The 20,119-nt window shown below is 41.1% G+C and overlaps 1 protein-coding gene and 1 long non-coding RNA gene across 3 annotated transcripts; one reads left to right on the forward strand and one right to left on the reverse strand.

Annotated features, from left to right (window-relative positions):
- The first annotated feature begins 112 nt into the window (after positions 1-112).
- Positions 113-19,990, forward strand: LOC140578406 (uncharacterized). The gene is made up of 3 exons (XR_011982569.1): positions 113-172; positions 13,799-14,005; positions 19,877-19,990. It is a non-coding gene; the product is annotated as an uncharacterized lncRNA (long non-coding RNA).
- adgrg11 (adhesion G protein-coupled receptor G11) lies at positions 195-8,289 on the reverse strand. 2 transcript variants are annotated; one of them, XM_023802192.2, is made up of 19 exons: positions 8,144-8,289; positions 7,873-8,035; positions 7,629-7,718; positions 7,417-7,482; positions 7,121-7,240; positions 6,709-6,768; positions 6,352-6,429; positions 6,200-6,277; positions 6,020-6,125; positions 5,724-5,883; positions 5,261-5,383; positions 4,931-5,041; positions 4,365-4,401; positions 2,653-2,750; positions 2,049-2,167; positions 1,683-1,951; positions 1,408-1,498; positions 972-1,255; positions 195-706 (listed from the first exon to the last, which is right to left on the reverse strand). In XM_023802192.2, the coding sequence occupies exons 2-19, from the start codon at positions 7,946-7,948 to the stop codon at positions 573-575; spliced, it is 2,100 nt and encodes a 699-aa protein (XP_023657960.1). In that variant the 5' UTR covers positions 7,949-8,035; positions 8,144-8,289; the 3' UTR covers positions 195-572. The 2 variants fall into 2 exon arrangements, with proteins under 2 accessions (XP_023657960.1, XP_023657961.1); XM_023802193.2 differs by lacking the exons at positions 6,200-6,277; positions 6,352-6,429; positions 6,709-6,768; ... (3 more) ...; positions 7,873-8,035; positions 8,144-8,289 and having other exon boundaries at positions 6,020-6,173.
- Positions 19,991-20,119: the final 129 nt, after the last annotated feature.

Here is a 20,119-nt window from a genome sequence, read left to right on the forward strand (position 1 = left end):
TTTCAGCGTTACAAAACAACAGGCAAATAATAAAAGTTTTTGTTCGTGGGGAGTAGCCTAATGTGGAGACGTTTAACGGTTTTCGTTTCTCGAATATAACTGCATTGCGGTGGTTTTAAGAACGTTACGTTTCCCAGACGAAATGCTCCGGGACAGTCAGCACATTGCAAAGGTAAATAATTAGATAGGAGCCCCTTTGTTTCACGTTTATTGAATTTTTAAATGTACAAAATTCAACATACATCACTATCTGACACATGTCGGTAGTAGAAACCTTTTATTAGAAAAAATAAAAGTTTTTTATTTACAAAGACCAAGATCATGAAATACAAATAACAAACTCGTCTGCGCAAACCAGTCTCATGTCATTTTTTTAAATGAGAAATCAGAACAGGTATATAACGTAATATTACAATGAAATACGTAATACATTGGTTTAATCCATCGAATTAATATTTAATCTATTCTATAAAAGATAATTATTCATACATCACAAATTATACAATGCACATCTAGACATACTCATGCATATTTCTGTAATCTGCACGCAGGGCACAGATGGACTGGAGAGCTCATTGACTCTTGCTGACTGTAGAGTCAGATATGTTAGTGCTCTTGATATTTGAAACTGTGCTTCTTAATGTTGACTTCCTGCTTTCTCCAGCGTTATTGTTTGTCATGCAATAGTATAAAAACAGGAAGAAGCCTGGTGAATAGAAAGGAGATCATTAGCCACCCTAAAAAAAACCCTAATATAATCATACCTTTTTACTCAAAGAGTCGTACGAATCTTGCACTCTTAGGCTAATTTAAAGCCATTTAAGCAAGCACTAATTTAATCTTTCTTTGCAATAAGGACCTGCATCTTTAGTCATGCCCACGACAATGGATCCTCAAGTTGTCAAATTCCTTTAACACGGTATGTAGATTTGCTAAACAGACAGACCAAGCTTAGCTTCCGTGACACAAACCTTGAAAAGAGTTGAGAATGGTGAAAATGTAGTAAGATGGAATCAGCAGAGCCCCACTGCTGAAGAAGGCAAAACCCCAGGTGATCCCCAACAGGCCACACAAGGCTGCTACGGTGAATATGTCCTTTGAGACCGAGCGTCGCTTGGGTTGTCCTACGTTTGCCTTTCTCAGGTATACAATCTTCTGCACTACCATTACGAAGACAACCGAAGTGAAGATGAATACGGCCACGTAGTAGCCGATATTCACAATGTAACTAACAGAACTGTCAGTAATCCAGCACCTGTCACAAAGAAAAGAGGATTATGTCAACCTATGTGTTAGCGCACGCTAACTTGTCCGTTTAGGTTTAGCAGAAGCTGCATGTTTTCTCAGCCATGATTTTTAATTGTTATTACATATGTAAGTTTAAGAGAAAAAAGAATATGAGCTTACATGTACACTGGCTTGTCATCAGTGGTGTTTATGGTGAGATTACCATATTTTCCTAGTCCACCAATCACAGAGGGAACCAGAAGAGGAAACGCTAAGGGGAAATAAAAGGCCCAGTAAGAACTAGTGGCTGAAAACCATATCCCATAACCCTTTTAGTCTCTCAAACTCTGCTTTTATATGATTTTAAATGTAAAACCCCATATTTCAAACCATACCTTGATGTCAGGAGTTGTGCAATATAAGTACTTTATAATTATAAAAGTTTGTGAACTTACCCCAGCCTACAACAAGGGTCTTCACCATGTAGTAACGGATATTGGTGTTGAACACTTTTATCAACTGTAAGTACAGGTGAAACCCCTGAATGGCAAACCAGGTAAATGTGGACAGCAAGAAGTAATGGATGGCTCCAGCAATGAATTTGCATAGGGGATCATTATTGAGGCTGGTGATCGAGTCATTCAAGAGGAAGGTGAGGTTCAGCATGAACATAGAAACGAAGAGGTTCATGAGGATCTTGGTGGTTTTGTTGGACTTTGATCTCCTGATGGAAGATTTGATTTGGTTATGATGTGGCGTTGAAGGTTCATTTAGCCTAAAACAGTTGTCAAGAAGCCAGTAAGGATGAACATGCAAAGTACCTCAGAGTGACATGCATAAACACTGCGATGCCCAAGAAGAATGTGGACACCCCGCAGCCAATGTATGTGATATAGGTCAATTTTTTCACATCGGAGTTACTTATACCCACAGGGTCGCTCTAGGAGATTCCAGAAAACATCTGTTTAGGACCACGGCCAACAGGCAATTAAAATATAATGATAACATGCATAAAAGATCATAACAGCTTAACTTTTTTTTCTTTGTTTTTTTTTTTACGCATTATACATGTACAGAAGCACTGGCAAGATGCAGCTAGAATATAGAATATACTCCTATACTGTGGCAGCAGGTAATGCAGTGGTTAACTTGCCAAATCTGAGGCACTAGGGCAGGGGTACTCAATTATTTTTCTCTGAGGGCTGCATGGTCCGGATTACATTGTGTTTCATTTGAGTACCTCTGCTTTAGGGTGTAGGATTAAGTCCCTTGGCAGGCTTAAACTGTGCTTCACTAACCCAGCTGTAAAAACAGGTTAATATTTTAACGAAAGATATCAGAGATATATAAAATGCCACAACACATTACGGGTTACATATGTGTTAGTGGTACAACAGTAGTTTCTTAGTATTAAAATGTACTCACCATTAGTACAGCAAAAAATGTCAAGTGCGTGCATCTGCATGTTAATGTGTTGTTTATTTCTACAGTGTCACAGCCGTCCGTTTCCCAACTTGGTTGTCCTGTTATACAAAGCACACTAATCTATGGTGTATGAATCATAGGCAGGAACATGTCGATTTTACGCTTATTATTACAACTGGCAAAACTATGGTAGCATTACAAAAGGATCCTTTTTTTCTAGTTGCTCTGTTAAATAAAACCAGCATCTATATTTATTTAGCAGTTTTTTTTTATTATTATTCAAAGTCATGTACTATTGCGAAAGTAAGGTCAGCCAGTCTCTGGAGCAATTGTTGTTAAGGGCCTTGCTCAAGGGCCCAATGGTAAAATCACTTTGCCAAGCCCAGCATTTGAACCAGTATCCAATTGGCTGATTCATAATTCACCTTTCTGCATGCAGCCTGGATTTTTATGTCTGGTGGACATTATAAGCATCCCTGCGCTGACTGTGCGTGACAAGGAAATGGACTAGGTGTTTCCAGTAGGTGGCAGCACTGAGTTTCACTGTGGTCAACAAAGAAAGAGTAGAAGAATAGTTGTTGTTGTGGAAGTTACAATTAGGGGTAGCAGCTATATGAGGAAGTGTGGAGGTACCCACATTAATTAATAGTGATTAATCCTAATTTAATGCATTTAGTTACAGTGATTAATTTTAAAAACTGATCAATTTTAATTCTGATTATTTTCACGTGTATTAATATTTGAATTTTAAGTGTTCAGAAATTCACATCTAAAACAGTTATAACAGTTTGTAAGTACAATTACAAATTACAGTTTGTAGTCAGTGTGTGAGATTTTTTAATGTTTTTCAGACTGCTGTCATTTTTCTATTTCATCTGCATAAATATTTGAGTAACCAAAGTTTATGATTATTAGTACGTATGCTGCCGTAGTTACTTAATGGTAGCGCGCTGGACTGCGTTCACCTAAAAATCCCTTGTGTTGCCCATTTTGTGGGTGTGTTGCCCATTTTGTGGGTGTGTTGTAGCGTTTCTTGTTTATGAATGCACATGGCACAGCATGTTTAGGGCTCTTATGAAACCAGTCAGAATCACAATTGTGTAGTTGGTGACGATGTGAAAATCAAGGTAGAAACTAATATTAAATGCAGTGATAGAATGTGTGACTTTGAAAGTCAAGTCTAGTGTTTTTCATAAATTGGAAAGCAGTTCTCAAGTCAAAAAAACTGAGATTTGAGTCAGAATTGAGTTATATGACTTGAGTCACCCACCCACTGAATTTTGTCATAAGGATTCAAAATACCACAGAATGCTATATTACCATAATACAGCCCAAGCATAGTGGCAATTTAAAATTGTTCATAAAAGTTCACTCATTTTACTACACTGCTGGTATTTGTTTGCCCTGTCCTGGTCTGGTGGAATATCCTTGCTTTACACATCTACCAACTGCAACCATCTACATCCACCGACAAATACAGTCTGTACACAAGCACACATGGAAAAGTGATGTATCCATATGAAGTATGAACCAGCCTTAACCTGCTGAGCCACACACTTCCCCATCTCGGCTATGCATTTCTTGGCCGATTTCTAAAGCTTGACATCATTGTTTGAGCTGAGTTCAGTTCTACCCACTTTTTAAGATGCAGGTATGATATGGTGAACAAGCAAACTGGCTCATTTGTTCATTACAAAGGATATGGGGAATACCTGTTCCATTCCACGAACAGCAAGTGAGATTTTTGTTCTGTGTAGAATAAGTTCATTTTAATGTCAGTTTCATAGTGGAAACATTTTTATATACAGTACTTCGCAAAAGATATTTATCTGAAAAATAAGTATATTTGCTCAGAAAAACAAGTTTCGCATTGAAACATATGCAAGTTAACAGTAGCACTTAAAAACTAATAAGAATTTCTTCTCTTCTCCAAAAAGTCACTGATATCTTGTTGGATGACTAGAAAAATACCACTTTGGTTCCCAAACCTCTCCCAAGGGGCACCCCAGCCATTCCATGTATACAATAGATTTCACCACCAGCTAACTCATTTAATATTGATTAGCCAAACAAGATGTGCTATTGGCTGGGTCAAAAAAATACATGGGTGGTTGTTGCAAATACTTGGGCCTTAAGGAGAGATTATGACATGGCTAAACTAATCTACTTTGACAGAATAACATCAGTATAAAGACCATTCATATATCATTTGCGCACTACTGTAGACGTAATGGGATGAAGTTTACAAAAATTAACAACAGGCCTTCCTTTTACTTACCTTGGGAATGTTTTTGTATGTAATGTTTATCGTACGTGAAAGGTTAGATATGGAGGTTCCCATTTCAATGGCAAAAATCTTAAAATTTATAATGTTCCTTTTATCTTTATCCTACAAGCAGAAAAAAAACAGGGAAACAATACATTGACGTGTTATAAATAGTTATGCCAAGGTTTCTATTATACTAAATCCATTCCATGCCCATTCCATCGTATAACATTCATTATAAACACAGACATGCCTGCAGTGGGTGATTTGTTGCTGCTTTGGGAATTTGTTGGTTTCCATAGTACATTGTTAAAATATTTAACACCCCCCCCCCTCATTTACCTCTATCATGGGTGGGGAACAAACAATCAATATAAAAGATTTGTTGTTCTTTTTCGCAGCGATATCAATTGCTTCACCTGGGATCATAAATGAATTCACGAAGTCTGTGCCATCCTGTAATTTCTATAAAAGTAGAACAGAAAAATATCTTTATTTCTGAAATGCTGAAATGCATTTTTGTAGTTCATTTTTTGCAAATATTTAAAAATCAATATCTACTAAATCACTAACATTCCCAAGAAATTGCTGAGTGTGAAGCTGTTTCATGTTTCATTACAGCTACATCTGACAAATTTACAGGTCAGCTTAGCAGTTACCGCTTGTTAAGATTGCCACCTAACGGCTATATAAGAGTTTATCATCTACTTCATCTGTTGAGCAGCCATTGCCTGCCTTATTTTTTTTTCTGTAGACAACCAAGATCACAAAAGTTGCACTGGATAGCAGTGGTTTGTGTACTTACAGCAAGGCTGCTATTGTTGTTCAAGATATATGTCACATCTTCATGTTTTGTTTTGTTGGAAAAAAGCTCAATGATTCCCTTCGCCGCTCCAATGTTGACAGTTGCTAGAGTGTCATCTCCCATTTTATCCACCACTGAACTTGGATTGTTCATTATATTACTGTGAGGTAGAGAATTGTTTTAGGCAAATTGACTTTGCAGCACAATAATCATATCTACCATTTCTTTCAAAGTCTCAGTTCTGCCCATCACTGGTAAAATGTATGTGATTGTTGTGTGTAAAAAGGTGTTCTTACGAAAGATCTTCAGCTTTTACGTATCCATCAGTAGTGTTGATTGGATTTAATGTGATCGTTTTAGTTTGCACTCCAGTGGAAGTGGTGAATGAGTTTGTAGTTGTACCTGCAAAATATTACCATCATTCCCCATCTATTACTCTCATGGGAAATGTTTTTGATTTGATGTGATATATTTACTTGCATGTTCCAGTGTGCTGGTTGTACTTGCACTACTTCCCATTCCAGTGGAAGTGGTGAATGAGTTTGTAGTTGCACCTGCAAAATATTACCGTTATTCCCCATCTATTACTCTCATGGGAAATGTTTTTGATTTGATGTGATATATTTACTTGCATGTTCCAGTGTGCTGGTTGTACTTGCACTACTTCCCATTCCAGTGGAAGTGGTGAATGAGTTTGTAGTTGCACCTGCAAAATATTACCGTTATTCCCCATCTATTGCTCTCATGGGAAATGTTTTTGATGAGCAAGGTTTGAAGACTAGTGAAGGTTTTCCCTTTACTGTGATCTAAGCGATTTTTATTAAATTTAAATCAAATTGCAAGTTTATACTCCAAAAGCACCTCTTAATACTACCAGAACCAGCCTTGACCACTAAATATAGAAACACCCTCCAATATTCAAAGACATCAAGCCATAGGCTTTATTTAAATGCAGCCGAGTGCTGAGTCAATATCAAGTTCTTACTGTTTGTAGGAGTTGGTTTGCGGCAGTCATTAATATGTTTCAGAATGGAGCAGAGGTTATCTATGAATGAAGAGAGGAGTGAGAATGGTTAGATTTCTTGTTAAAAGTAAATGTGTTTATGTCATAAATTAATATCTGTATTGTATGAAATTATGTATGGCATTTGGAACTTTTCCGTAGTCCGTGAGATACAGCTTTGACAGAATCGCCTAACTCAGGCGATTCGAATGTCGCCAGTAGGGGGCATGATCGCATAGCTGACTAATTCACAAGACTGACTAATCGGCACGTGTATCAATGACAGGTCAGCTAATTAAATAATGTAACGAAAACTGAAAAATAATTAAGACCATCTGCATTTCATGTACGTTTCTGCTAATATGTGAAATCAATATATAAAATAGGCACATACCACTTGCATAATTTGATTGCAGTAAGCACGAAGGAAAGAGGTTCCATGTAAAATTAATTCCACTGAATATCTGTACAGGATATATCTTACAGTATTCCAAAGATCCTTTAAAGTAATATCCTACAGAATATAATAATAATGCACATTAGACTGACAGAAAATATATGTAGGGTATATGACAAAAGTAAATCAATGAGAAATTAATCAAAAAGAATGTTAAGGCCTAAATAATTTGAAACCATAAAAACAAGCTAATGTTAAAAAATGGCAAGACAAATGAAATTCAACGTATTTACCTGCTACACAACATGAGTCGTTTGTAAACTTGCTGTAATTTGCGGTCGCAATTACATACGTTTCGACTGAAAAGAAAAGAGCCATCGAATGGCAATATCATTTTATGAAATTTATTTACAAATTTATGAAATATGTTCTTCTCAAAGTTTGCTGTATTTATAATGCGTCTGACAGGTTATATTCTATAAAACAGAAATGGGGTAAAACTTACCGGCGGTATTTTCAGAAATGTTAAAATATCTGATGACTCCTGTGTAAGTCTCATTAACTAGAACAATCAATTTAATTTCTGAACACGAAGCTGTTTACAGAAATAAAAGAATTTTACTGGATTATCAGTTGTAATCAGTAAAGTATTTTCAAAATTTAAAATAATTTGCTTAGTCTATTTGTCCGGGGTGTTGCATATGTGTATATACATTATTCAATGCACAAAATACGCATTAATGTTTTACCTTTTCCCAGATTGTCACTGATGCAGCTGAACATAACGACTAATATTCCAAACCACAGGCCAAATTTCCATGCCATAGCGCCCAGTAACCTAGGTCTGTCTTTGGCCGAAAGGTTTCTTAATTACTGAAGAAGATGAAGATTGCTCCGAACAACTGTAATACTCTGTGAAGGCATTAACAGCATAGTATCACTTTGTTTCAATATGAAAACCTGGCTTAAAAATTAGAAACATGGAACTTTAACCACCATTTTACTGTTGAAATTTCCTACCTGCAGGTCGAGAGCGCCAGTACTTGGTTAGTGGGTTGGTGAACTCGGTTGATAGTACAGCTAGCCAAATATAGTGGCACCTATTTTATTTTGCATTTTCTCGAATCTACATAAATTTACTTTGCAAAGCAGCTATTTACATGTTCAATCCATGGGCGTCGCCGGCATTAAATCTGAGAGGGACGTGTCTGCCTCACATTTCATAATTATTCGTTTGGACCCCCCCACATTTAACATAAAATATTAGTTTTATGCCAGTGTGTGTCCCCCCACATTCAAAATGCTTCTGACGCCCCTGGTTCAGTCTAAGCATTATCTACAACTCGATGTGCAAGGTGTACCGTAGTTTCTCTTGGTTTGAGGTTATTTTGTAGCTACATATTATTTAGTTTTGTTTTATTATGTTTCAATATATTTATATTTCGGTTTGCTGTGCACAAAATAATTCGATTAGTGTTCATGCTATTCAAAAATTTAAAGGTTAAATATTGGGCCGATAATTTGAGGCACATAAATAAAGTTTAATTGATACCTTTAAGCTTTTTTAACACACATAATAGTTGATTGAGGAAGGGAAACACTTGGTGTGGTAATTATTATGGTATTTAGGCATGTAGGCTACTCATTTTACTCATTGAACGACCTTTTTTGTTTATTCTAGGAAATGGCGTATAGTCATTCCTTAGATGAAGTTTATTCGAAACCATGATCATTCTTGTATTTTAAACATCCACATGCATTTTAAATTAAAATCTCCGTGTTGGTGGTCAGCACACATTTGGAATGCACACTGGCTAAAATATAAAATCACACTGTTTGCATCCTTTCCTGCAATTGCTAATCGTAAAAATGTCTTTATTAAATGACTGAGTTTTCAGTAGGGATTCGGTGATATGTGTCTTAAATTAGCCTGTTGTCAAAAGTCTCCTTTGTTTGCCATTTGGGGAGACACCGCTTGCGGATGTATTTGTCATTCTTTATACTTAATTTAATATACTGCTAACGGAGAAGTATCTTTTTCCTCTAACCTAAGTAACTTACTTTACAGTGCAAAAACATTCAAATGACTACAAGACAGAGATAAGATCTTGGCCACAGCCATTAACGTGACAGCCGATGCACATATCAGGAATGACTGTCCTGTTTGTTTTGAAACAAGCCGCACGCATGCATTAAGAAACAAGCCCATTCACTGTCAGGTCAAAAGTACCAATTTTTACCTTTTGACTTGTCAATAGGGCTGAACTCTCAAGGGTCTGCCAACTGTACCCTAGCTGTAGGTAAATGTACATTTTAGTTGTTTTTTTTTCCTTGGGGAATAAAACTGTACCAAGACTGTGCCCCTGACACTGTTACACACATCAGAGCACAGTTTAATTTTCTGTGTAAACTTATTTTTACAACTGATGCAATATTTTACCCACCTGCCACACTAATTCAGAAACTTAATGAAAATGTGTGATCAAACTAAAGAACTGCTTCTACCCCAGATCCACATGTAAACTGAACAACTGTGAAACTATGATGCTGTCCTGTAAGTCTGTAGCAGCATTAGCAACCTCAGTGAAATAGCTCAACCATCTGTGGTACTTCATGTCCATACAGGGTTAATTGTGTTATGTTATGTCTTATGTGATGCCCTCTACCCAACAGTACTCCTACGTCACTTTTCATACCACAGTCACTTTAACACAACAGTGTAAATGTTTACATCCAGCCACACTTTATCTGTATTAATTGCACTGGTGATTGCATTTACTGCACCTTGTACTTAATCTGTCTATGGTATCTCATGTACATACGTTATGCTGTTATTATGTCCTGTCCTCTACACTGTACTCTAGTTACGCCTCAGTTTACATTTTAATCACTTGTTATGTGCGTATGCACTGTTTGGGACTGCTGCAAAATTCCGTTGTACTCTGTACAATGACAATAAAGAAATCTAATTCTAATCTAATCTGCCGAATACACCTTGTACCATCTGTCTTGGGCTGCGTAATGGAGCTGTGTCAAATGCAGATATAAGATGCATGTGAAACACCCTGGTGCTTTTGTAAAGGAGGTATAGATTAATGAGATTGTACTGAACAATTTACACACTCTTAAAGGTGAATTCCAGATTGCAAGTCATTCACTTCTGACCGACCACTGGACTTTAGTGTCTGCCGTGGTAATCCACAGAGACACACAATGGTTAGTGCCTTTTAAATGCCAATTATCTGTTCTGTGTGACTCTAAAACAGGTACAACACCAAAGCATATTTGTAACATTATTTTCATAGTTGGTTTAACATGATGCTGGTGAACCCTCGATCATGACAGTAAACCGCAATATGTTGCATTTGTTTTGATCTTTTTCCACATACTGATCTTTTCTGTAATGTAGTTTCTTATTCTGTCATTTAACAAGGAGCCATCACTGGCCTCGCTGTGGCTTCAAGGACATAATTCCCACTGAAATGTCTGCTAGAATCTGCTTCCAGAAACATTCCTCATTTGCTCTCCTTTCCAGTCATCTGCTGTGGGAACCTGGGAAAAAGAACAGCCCATAGATACATTCAAATCCATTCTTGGATCACCTTCTTTGAATAGTGCATGCAAAATACCCGCACTGATATAAACCTAGATAAAATCGGGATGTTTTCAGAAAATAACACTGCTTGTGTTTATGCTTTAATAGTCTTTCAGAAGTGAACAGTATTATCATTCAACAATATATTAATTTAGAAGTCATCTAGTATTGCTCTTGTGTGCGGAAACACTGGCATCCATCCATCTCCCAGTATAAGGTCTGAGCAATCATACTGGGACGCTGCATTTCACATTGTCGACAGGACGTTAGTCAGGGCACCACCATACAGGACAATTTATATAAATATCAGTTTAATTTCACTCCTGGCAGTGGCAAGAAAGGAGTACAACAGGAAAAATCTTTATAAACACAGGGAAACCCCCCGAAAGCCATGTCTTGTTATTGGTGTGTGGCTCTGCAGGCTAAGCCTCTGTGCCCTTTGAGGGGAAGGTTGCTGGTTCAAACCCAGCTTTTGCAAAATGGTTTTAAGTCTATGGGCCCCTGAGCAAGGCCCTTAACCCCCAGCTCCACGGGTGTGGCTGCCCCTCACTGCCAAGCCTGCTCTCACCTACATGTGTGTCATAAAGGGTAAGCTGGGTTTGGCCAAATTAGTTTTTTCCCACAGTGATCTACAAAAATAATGGAATAATCATAAAAACCTGGACATGCCAGCCCTGGGTGTTCTGGCACCCTAGATGAGGGCCCCCCCAGAACAGCAGAAAAAGTAACTAGCTAACTGGTGTCTGTTTTACAAGAAAAGCGGTGATATTTTAAAACTAATGGAAATATCTGTACTATCATATTCATATTTTCTGCTCCCTGTTTTGCGCCCCTGAATCAAAAGGTGCCCTAAGCGACTGCCTATGTCACCCATAGGGCAGGACAGCCCTGGTTTGCCGTATGACTCCAGCGCAATTTTATAGAGGTCCGATGTATAAAGGCTTCTTTTCTTGCTTGTACAAGTTAGCTAACTGGTTAGAAAAGATCAATTAAGTTTTAAGCTCAAGATCTAGTGACAAGACAGATATTTGCATTTTAATTATGAAGTTGTGCCCCCCTACCCAATTTTAAACTCCCTCCTATGCGGTTGATTGCTGCCGTCGAACGTGCAGGCTTCGCGTGACAGCCGCTGGGTGTTTTGTTGTTGTGGTATCGCTCCCGGTGCGCGTAGTCTCCTAGCGTTTACGCAGATCGGCAGCAAGTTAACCTCCACTGTCCGCCCAGGAAGTAAATGACATCACTCTTAAATGCACTTTTACAAACATGAAACAACCCAGAGGAATGGAAGTGAAAAGCCATTGGCTTCCGTTGGCCTAAACATGGTGATTGTGCTTCAGTGCCCCACATATTCTCTATTTAACTAACTTCCCACTAAAAGGGGAAAGGCAGAAAAAACATTTTCTCTTTCCTGTGCCCTTACCATGTTCCAAAATAAAATCTTACACTTCAGGATTACAAATACTCATTTATGAAGAATTAACATTTTTATATTGACTAAGGAAGTAAACACACAGGGCAGAACAGCTGTTATACACTGACCAGCCGTAACATTAAAATCACTGATGGGTGACATGTGTAACATTGATTATCTCATTACAGTGGCATCTGTCAAGTGAACAGTCAGTTCTTGAAAGCAAGAAAAGCAGGAATAATGGACAAACTTAAGGATCTGAGTGACTGACTAGTGCACTTTTAATTGATGTTATTCCTTGTCTTGCACCTGCAGCCTCCGGTAAAGGCACTGGAACCCATGGGACCCTGAAAAGGATGGGTGGTTATACAAAATGGATGGATGGATGTGTGGATGGATGGATGTGTGGATGGATGGACTTGTAACTGGGCATTTATGGGAAGCTCAGCCTAGCTGCACTTATGCCTAGTCGCCCCACAGCATGTGTGTTTGTAATGTGCGATTTGCCTCACGTGTGTGATGCTTTGGACAAAAGCATCTGCTAAATCAATGCAAATGTGGTATGGAATGCCGTATCGCAACTCCCACGGTAACTCAGAAATGCTTATCGACAACTGTAATTAGTCACAATAAATTATTGCCATACCGCCCACCGCTACTTGTATCCATAGAGGTTTGAAGTCACAGTGGCACTGCACACACTGCAAGCCACACTGCTGGAAATAGTGAAAATGGTAAGTAAGCTGTGAAAGGCAGCTACAGGCCCTTCCACATAATTTAAAACCAACACTGACCTGAAGATTTCCATACACTGCCCCGTATTTTGGTTATGGATAATGAGACTTTTGCTGCTAAATTTGAAAACAAAAGGTAACCTATAGTTATACCTTGCTGAATAAGTTATTTGAATGTATAAGTTTATTAAACTAAGTATCTCTATTAAGAATTATTAAGATGGTTTTCTTACAATTGATAGTTTAGGGATTATTCTTGTATATCTGCTAATATAGCATTCATATTAAAAAAAAAAACTCTTTCTATCTGCAGAACTTTTGGAATTTCCTTCGGAATCAATAAAGTAGCACGACTATTAAACTGGATTGGGAGATGGGGGATCCATCACAGGGATACTGGGGGGTTCGTGGGAGTTTGCCAGAGGTGGATAGTTCGGATTCGAAAGTAAAAATCCAGGCACAGATATGCTTTCTACCAACCAGTTGAGCATAAAGAATCACAGTCACAGAGTACTCAGCTGGATGGAACAAAATGATAAGGGTCTTATGCAGAAGTGAGGGAAAAAGGAAGCTGGCCCTAGACAGATGGATCGGGACGGCGTCGGCAGTGATGCGGACACTCTACCATCCAGTCTTGGTAAAGAGAGAGCTGCAGTAGACGGCAAAGCTGACGATTTACTGGTCAGTCTAGGTCCCTACCCTCACCTATGGTCATGAACTTTGGGTAGTGACTGAAAGAATCAGATCGGCGAGACATGCGGCAAAAACAAGGTTCCTCTGGAGGATGTCTGGACTCAGCCTTAGATGGGGTGAGGAGCTTGAAGTAGAACTTCTGCTCCTCTGCATCGAAAGAAACCAACTGAGGTGGTCAGGCATCTATCCAGGATGCCTGCTGGATACATTCCTCAAGAGGTGTTTTGTGCATTTCCAACCAGGAGGAGACCCCGGGGCAGACCCAGGAACCCTGGAGAGATATCACTCGGCTGGCCTAGGAGCGCCTTGGTATTCCCCTGGAGGAACTGGAGGAGGTGGCTGGGGAGAGGGAGGTCTGAGCATCTCTGCTTAGACCGCTGCCCCCACAACCCAGTCCAGGATAAGCGGCAGAGAGATGGATGGATGAATGGATAGATTTATCTAATCAGGTACATCTGAAAGTGAGTGCAACAGAAGGTCTGAGAGGTTACCCTGACCTCTACTGGAAAAACCTGTACCAACATGCTGACGATCACACTGTATTCCACAGTGGTTTAAGTCCACCACTGATACTTTGATATGGGATCCAATAACTCAAAAACTATTTGATGGATCTTTTTCAAACTTTGCACAGGCATTGTATGTATATGTATTGGAAGGAACTAAAACTGATTACATTTTGAAGACAGATTGAAGCAGTGCTGCACAGTGATAGCAATAAAAGGGCAGTTTTGACACTGGAGCCGATTAAGACAATAATTTATATTGATTTATTTGTATTTCTTACAACTTTTCCTTGCAGTGAAATACTTTACAAGATAAGTATGAACAAGGGGTATGATTGATGTTCACCTGTTTGTAACATATAAAAGGGGACAGGTCCTTACTGCCTGGAGTGAAGTGACACCGGAGGTGCAGCAACCCTGGGGTCTATCTCAGGTTTCGGGTTTGTGTTTGCAGTGCTTCTGCGGTCTCCATGGCGATAGCGGGACCCTTGCGTGTTTTGCGAGCGCTGTAAAATGCTATCACTGGGGACCCAGCGTGGAAAATCCTGCTGGCGGAGATTAGGAGATGCCATGTGACGGGAAGCCTCTGCAGGGACCTGCTCATGGGCCCCACCCGTAAACACATCATTAATTATTACTACGTTCCTTAGCTGTGGCTTATAAACTAGGCACAGTACAATTTCTAGGTATTTTACGGAAGTACTTTACTCAAGAGTGTAAAGGCAGCACTTTTCCTGGTAAATGATCCAGCAACACTGTGGTCACAAGTCTGTGTCCTATAATCTCTGTGGTTCCCCGAAGCAGTGTTTCCCAAACCAGTCCCCAGTGACCGACCTCAGACAGTCCACGTTTTTGCTCCCTCCCAGGATCCCGCGGGTCCCCTAGGACCGGCTTGAGAATATTAAACCTGAAAATATTCAAGGGATTCCTTAAGGCAACTCAAACTAGACAGATTATGAGTAAGATGAAGGATTGCATTGACTCAAAGCCTTTTTGTGCCTAGCAGCAAACCATTGTCGCCCAAACAAACACTAACTTGTAGTCTTTTGTGCTGGAAATTTCTCATTTATAAAGCTGTAGATCAGCTGAACATAAAGTAAGTGGCCCTCTGGAGGCTGGGAGAGGAGGCCAGTGGGACTCCATGTCACTGCAATGTCACTGCAGTCAGGTCAGCTAATGCACTGGTGCTCAAACCACTGTCCCACGGACTCAGTAAGTAGCATGGGCCCTACTTGACCTATGTGATAGATACAAGTGTCTGACCAATCAGTGCAGTCAGCTGGGGGTGTGGGAAGGGCAGCCCTCCTGCTTGGACTGGATAGTGTTTGCCAAGGCACTGGAATGGTTGAGGGCACTGGCAGATGCCAGCTGTGAGGGTCTGCTGTACCATGGCTATATTAACCGAGGCGGTTTGTATCTTCTGCACCTCTAGGTGGTTTTTGCTGTTGGTATATTGCATTTCATTTCCTTTAGAACAGTATTTCTCAACCTGATCTTTGGGGGCCCCCAGACGGTGTAAGTTTTGAGGGAGCAAATGTGGACTGTTTGGCAGGGAGCTGGGAGGAAGCAAAAATGTGGACTGTTTGGCAGGGAGCTGGGAGGAAGCAAAAATGTGGACCGCCTGGGGGTTGAAAAATGCTGCCAAAGGACACAGATTTAAAAGCCTGGCAGCCTTCAGTAATGGAAGCTAAACAGTAGGTAGACACAAACAGGGCTTCAATGTAAGGAGGTATTATGAACAGCAGTCACAGCAACAGTGTAGGTATAGTACCACTGCAAGTAATGTTAGTTGCGGAGATTTTAAAATGTTAATCTCTTAACATGTAGCTAAGGTAATTCCTGGATGGTAATTCACTTCATTGGCAGAGTAGTATTCTTATTTCTGTTACTGTTGCTAGTAATGGCACTAATATTTCATAATAGTAGCAACAGAAATAGTACATAACTGTATTTGTGGCTGAAAAAGTGGAAACTCTTAGAATATTACAGCCTACTGCTTCCAAAAATACCTTATGTGTGGTAGATTCTTTTGGACAGCAGCTAAACTTAGAAGAGTCATTAACAATTCAGATCTTTGCGGATGGTGGAAAAAAAGTTAACTGCACATATCCAGAGAAATTTCATTGCTGACCTAGTTTTTATGGGTCATTTGGTTTGTTGCTCATTATGGATTTGTGTCGAATCCTTAACGAACTCCGCCCCTTGGTACTGAAATGTAGTGTAAATTGGAAACATAGAAATATAGACATCCTAATGATATTTTAACTAGATCAGCCTACAAAATTACATTTCTATGTCTGACTGTGTGTGAGTGTGCGCGTGGGTGTTCACGTGTGTGCGCACACACCAGTAATTGAGCGTAAATTAGCTGTAAAGATGGAGGGATGCTTCTATAATATTACCCTCTGGTTGTTATTCTGCCTTTTGTCGTTCATCTCTCTCTCCCGCTCATTGATTCCTGCTCCTGATTTTGCTGTCCACAGTTCCACACGGCTCCAGGTCCAGCTGAGTTTGTCCCTGTGGTGCGTCGCCCAGCCAGTGGTGATATCAGCAAAAGAGAACCTCACTCATATAGTGTACTGGTGTACAGACTGTGAAGAATTCGGCTTGTTGATGCACTCCACTGGCCAATTTGATTAGACCCTTGTGTGTTTGGCTCAGGGGCACAATGGTCAAATTACACAAAATATTTTTGGTGTTTATTTTTAGACCTCTGTGATTGCACGCAGATGCGAAAGACTAGCAGCGTGACTTGCTTTCAGTCCTGCTGCGTCCTGCAGGCATCTTACGTGAGTGAGAGGAGGCTGAATGGAGACCGCTGTAAATGGTCAGATTAATGAGGTATTTGGGGGGGGGGGGGGGGTCTCGGTCAGCGTGCCTTGGCTGTCAGCGCGTTTGTAATGGCATTAAAGCTGAGGCGATTGGCCGCCCCGACAGCAAAACAAAACACATTAAAAACGTTTCGGTGAGCCGGTCCGAGCGCGCAGTTATTGATTGCGGTTGCGCCGGCAGCGAGACTTTTCAAGTTAACTCACCAGATCGATGACAGGATTAAAGGGTGATGTCATGCAGGCTCTTTCATCGAGGGAGATGGTTCCTTCAGTTCCCTATTGATTTCATAGCTGTCAGCTCAGAAGACGATAAGGCCTGAGTTCTGGCATCACTCCATTAAGTAGCCTCACGCCCAGGCTGTCCTTTTGGGGAGAGCTAAGGCATCTGGCTCCTAGCGCCCTGGGCTGCTTTAGCTTCTCTCTTCTCTCTTCTGTTAAGGGGAGAGAAGCACAGCAGTCACCATATTCCACAGTTTTATTGACTACTTTGATGCTTGTGATTCAAGAGCTTGTCAGGGACGAAAAGGCTTTGATATCGTGAATTTATATCTATAGGGCATCACGGTTGGGGGGTGTGAGCCACGTGTTTAAAGCCTCTTACTTTTTTAGTCGTTTTAAGTTAAGCATCGTTTCGCTTGGCGTAGGGAAATTTTGGCTCTTCTGCTTGTTGCCTCTTCTAAGGATTTATGCTTTTCCCAATTAATCAGCTGAATTGTTAATAGCCTTCTCTAGAGTAAGGTGTTGCGAGATAGAGAGATGCACAAGTTGGCTCAGTGGCACACGGATGATGAATATTTAATAGCTTGTAAGAGGTGCTGCCCTCCTCCTGTGATGGGCTGTGTCCTGCAGGCAGAAGCAATGCGAGTTCGGCGGATGAAAACAGCAGCTGGACAGCCCCCTTCCCTCCGATCCCGCCGCGCCAACCTGATGTCTGCGTCGTGGCCACCGTACTCACACACACACACACACACACACACACACGTGTGGCATGTGACCTTCCGGCAAACTGACCATGAGTGGCGAGAGCGGCCGGGATCATGGAGGTCAGGGCAGAGGTTTTCCCTCTCTCACCAAGCAGACCTGTTAGATGAGTGGTGGTCAATGGTGTTGTATGAGCTGGGTGCTAAACCGCAGTAACACGTCAACAGGCACATCGAGCTTAAACTTTGGGTGGCTAATGGGTCGGCTGTCGTGGGTCTGAGCACGGGCCTCGATGGAGAGCAGGATGGGACGGGGTCTTTGGAGGCCCAGAGAAGCCACTCCAGTGGCGTGTAAAGAGCGCAGGCATGGCCTGGGAACCACAGGTGTCTGGAACAAGGCGTTGGCTGAGGTTCCAACGGGGCAAGGACGGCACGTTTGGCATGCGGAACATCACAGGGACGGGGTAGGCATGCATGCGGCTGACCCCCATGCCACCCCGTGTCAGAAATATCCACACGCGGCAGCTGGAGGTGTGTCTACGGGCCGAGCAGGCCAGGACTTGCACTTCCCGCCCCCGATGTCCCGCGCCCCCACAGAAAGGGTATCTGTGACAGGTGCATGTGGCTAGTGGCAGTGCTGGGAGAGGTGGACTGCAGTGCTGTTAGACTGCCCGACTCGGGGTCAAGACAATTACAATTTCATGCTTCCATGGCTGGTATGACCCACGGTTACAATTACCAAATTCCACTGGGAATTCATTACTAATTGCAAACTGACCGGGCAGCAACATGCCCACATACATAACAATTAAGAACAGAAAATCAGCCAAAGGTCATTTATACCTGTTATTGCTGTATTCATTATTATTACCGTGTAATTAATGATGACTATCAGTGACCGTAATTGTAGATGCACATTGGAATTTCTCTGTAATTGTGCACGTAATTGAGCCTGCATCCCAATGTTCCACTGAAAGGGCAGCCATCCTAAACTGCAGGGAGGAACCTTTATAGAGCTCTTATGGCACTCACGTTGCCGCTGATTATGACATTATTCATGGGAAACTGTAGGGAGGCCATTTCACCGAGGGTGTTCTCCGTTATCAGTAACTGTGATAACACAGTGCTAACGATGTATCGTTTTTTACACATCGTCTCATATACTGAGTGGACTGTGCAGGGTCCTTACCGATCACATTGTTACAGTTATTAGTGCGAAAGGATGTGTTGAGGGAGACCGGCGCATGACTGTAGCCACCTTGTCTCACCTCCCTGACCTAATTCCACTGGGTCTGCAGGGATTCTGAGATGACCGATGAGCCTTCGGGGTGAGGTCACCGATTGCTTTACTGCCTACCGTAAAACCTGATCGGCAGGCTGGTGAAATATTCTGCCGCATCGAAAATAAATCACGGGGCTGCAATCCGATCCGCCTCCTGTGGCGTGGCATGCTGGGACCGTTTCTCTGCACACTTGGAAGGAAGGGAAAAGAGAAGGGGAGAGGGGAAAAAAAAAAAACACGTAAACATAATTTATGATTCCACACGCTTTTAAAAAGCAAAACAAACCAGCCGCTCCTATTTCACCCATCAATTTTTCATCGGTTCTCATTTACAAGGTCATGAGGTGGCAACATATACTGGTCAACCTCAGAGCACTCACACACTAACAAACAAACAAACAAGCAAACGAATACACACAGAGACAAGCAGACGGTTGGCTGGAGTGGTATAGGGGGACACAAGCAAAAAATTCAAATCAAAACAAAGCGTCCACTCTGGAATCCCGCGTGACCGAGCAATGGAAGAACTTCCTAATGGCCAGGTTATAGTTATGCAAGCAAAAAAGCCTTGAGCGCTCCATGGGTCACATGACCTAGGCTGGCTCAAATCACACAGACAAAGCTCTGTGTTCCCCCTACTACTGTTCAGGGCATTGAGATACACACACGAGGAACAGTAGCACACAAGCAATTTTTATTTATACAACTGAGCACCTCTTTACAATCACTCCCAAATGTTACTGAAATATTTCCATTTTCCACATCTGCTTTTCCTGTGCAGGGTTTGGGGATCCTGAACCAATTCTGGAAACAGCAGGCACAAGGCAGGGAATAACCCCTGGATGGGGTGCCTACCCATCACAGGGCACACACACCCAAAAAACTACTTCACAAGGTAAATTCCATGTAATTAATTCTGAAAGAAATAAACGAGACTTCGTACAGCTTACTTCACATTTCATTTTTGACATACGGGCACGGCCAGGCAGCTGCATTTTCCCCCCGCAAGAAATTCACATGAGTT

Source organism: Paramormyrops kingsleyae, chromosome 14 (genome assembly GCF_048594095.1).
Source record: "Paramormyrops kingsleyae isolate MSU_618 chromosome 14, PKINGS_0.4, whole genome shotgun sequence".
NCBI lineage: Eukaryota > Metazoa > Chordata > Actinopteri > Osteoglossiformes > Mormyridae > Paramormyrops > Paramormyrops kingsleyae.

What these genes read in the sequence shown, in the direction of transcription:
- adgrg11 (XM_023802192.2), bottom strand. Translation starts at nt 7,948, where the DNA reads ATGGCATGGAAATTTGGCCTGTGGTTTGGAATATTAGTCGTTATGTTC. An exon ending in CAAACCAACTCCTACAAACA is followed by an intron (nt 6,430 to 6,708) that starts GTAAGAACTTGA and finishes AATATTTTGCAG; the next exon opens with GTGCAACTACAAACTCATTC. An exon ending in TTTATGCATGTCACTCTGAG is followed by an intron (nt 1,952 to 2,048) that starts GTACTTTGCATG and finishes ATCTTCCATCAG; the next exon opens with GAGATCAAAGTCCAACAAAA.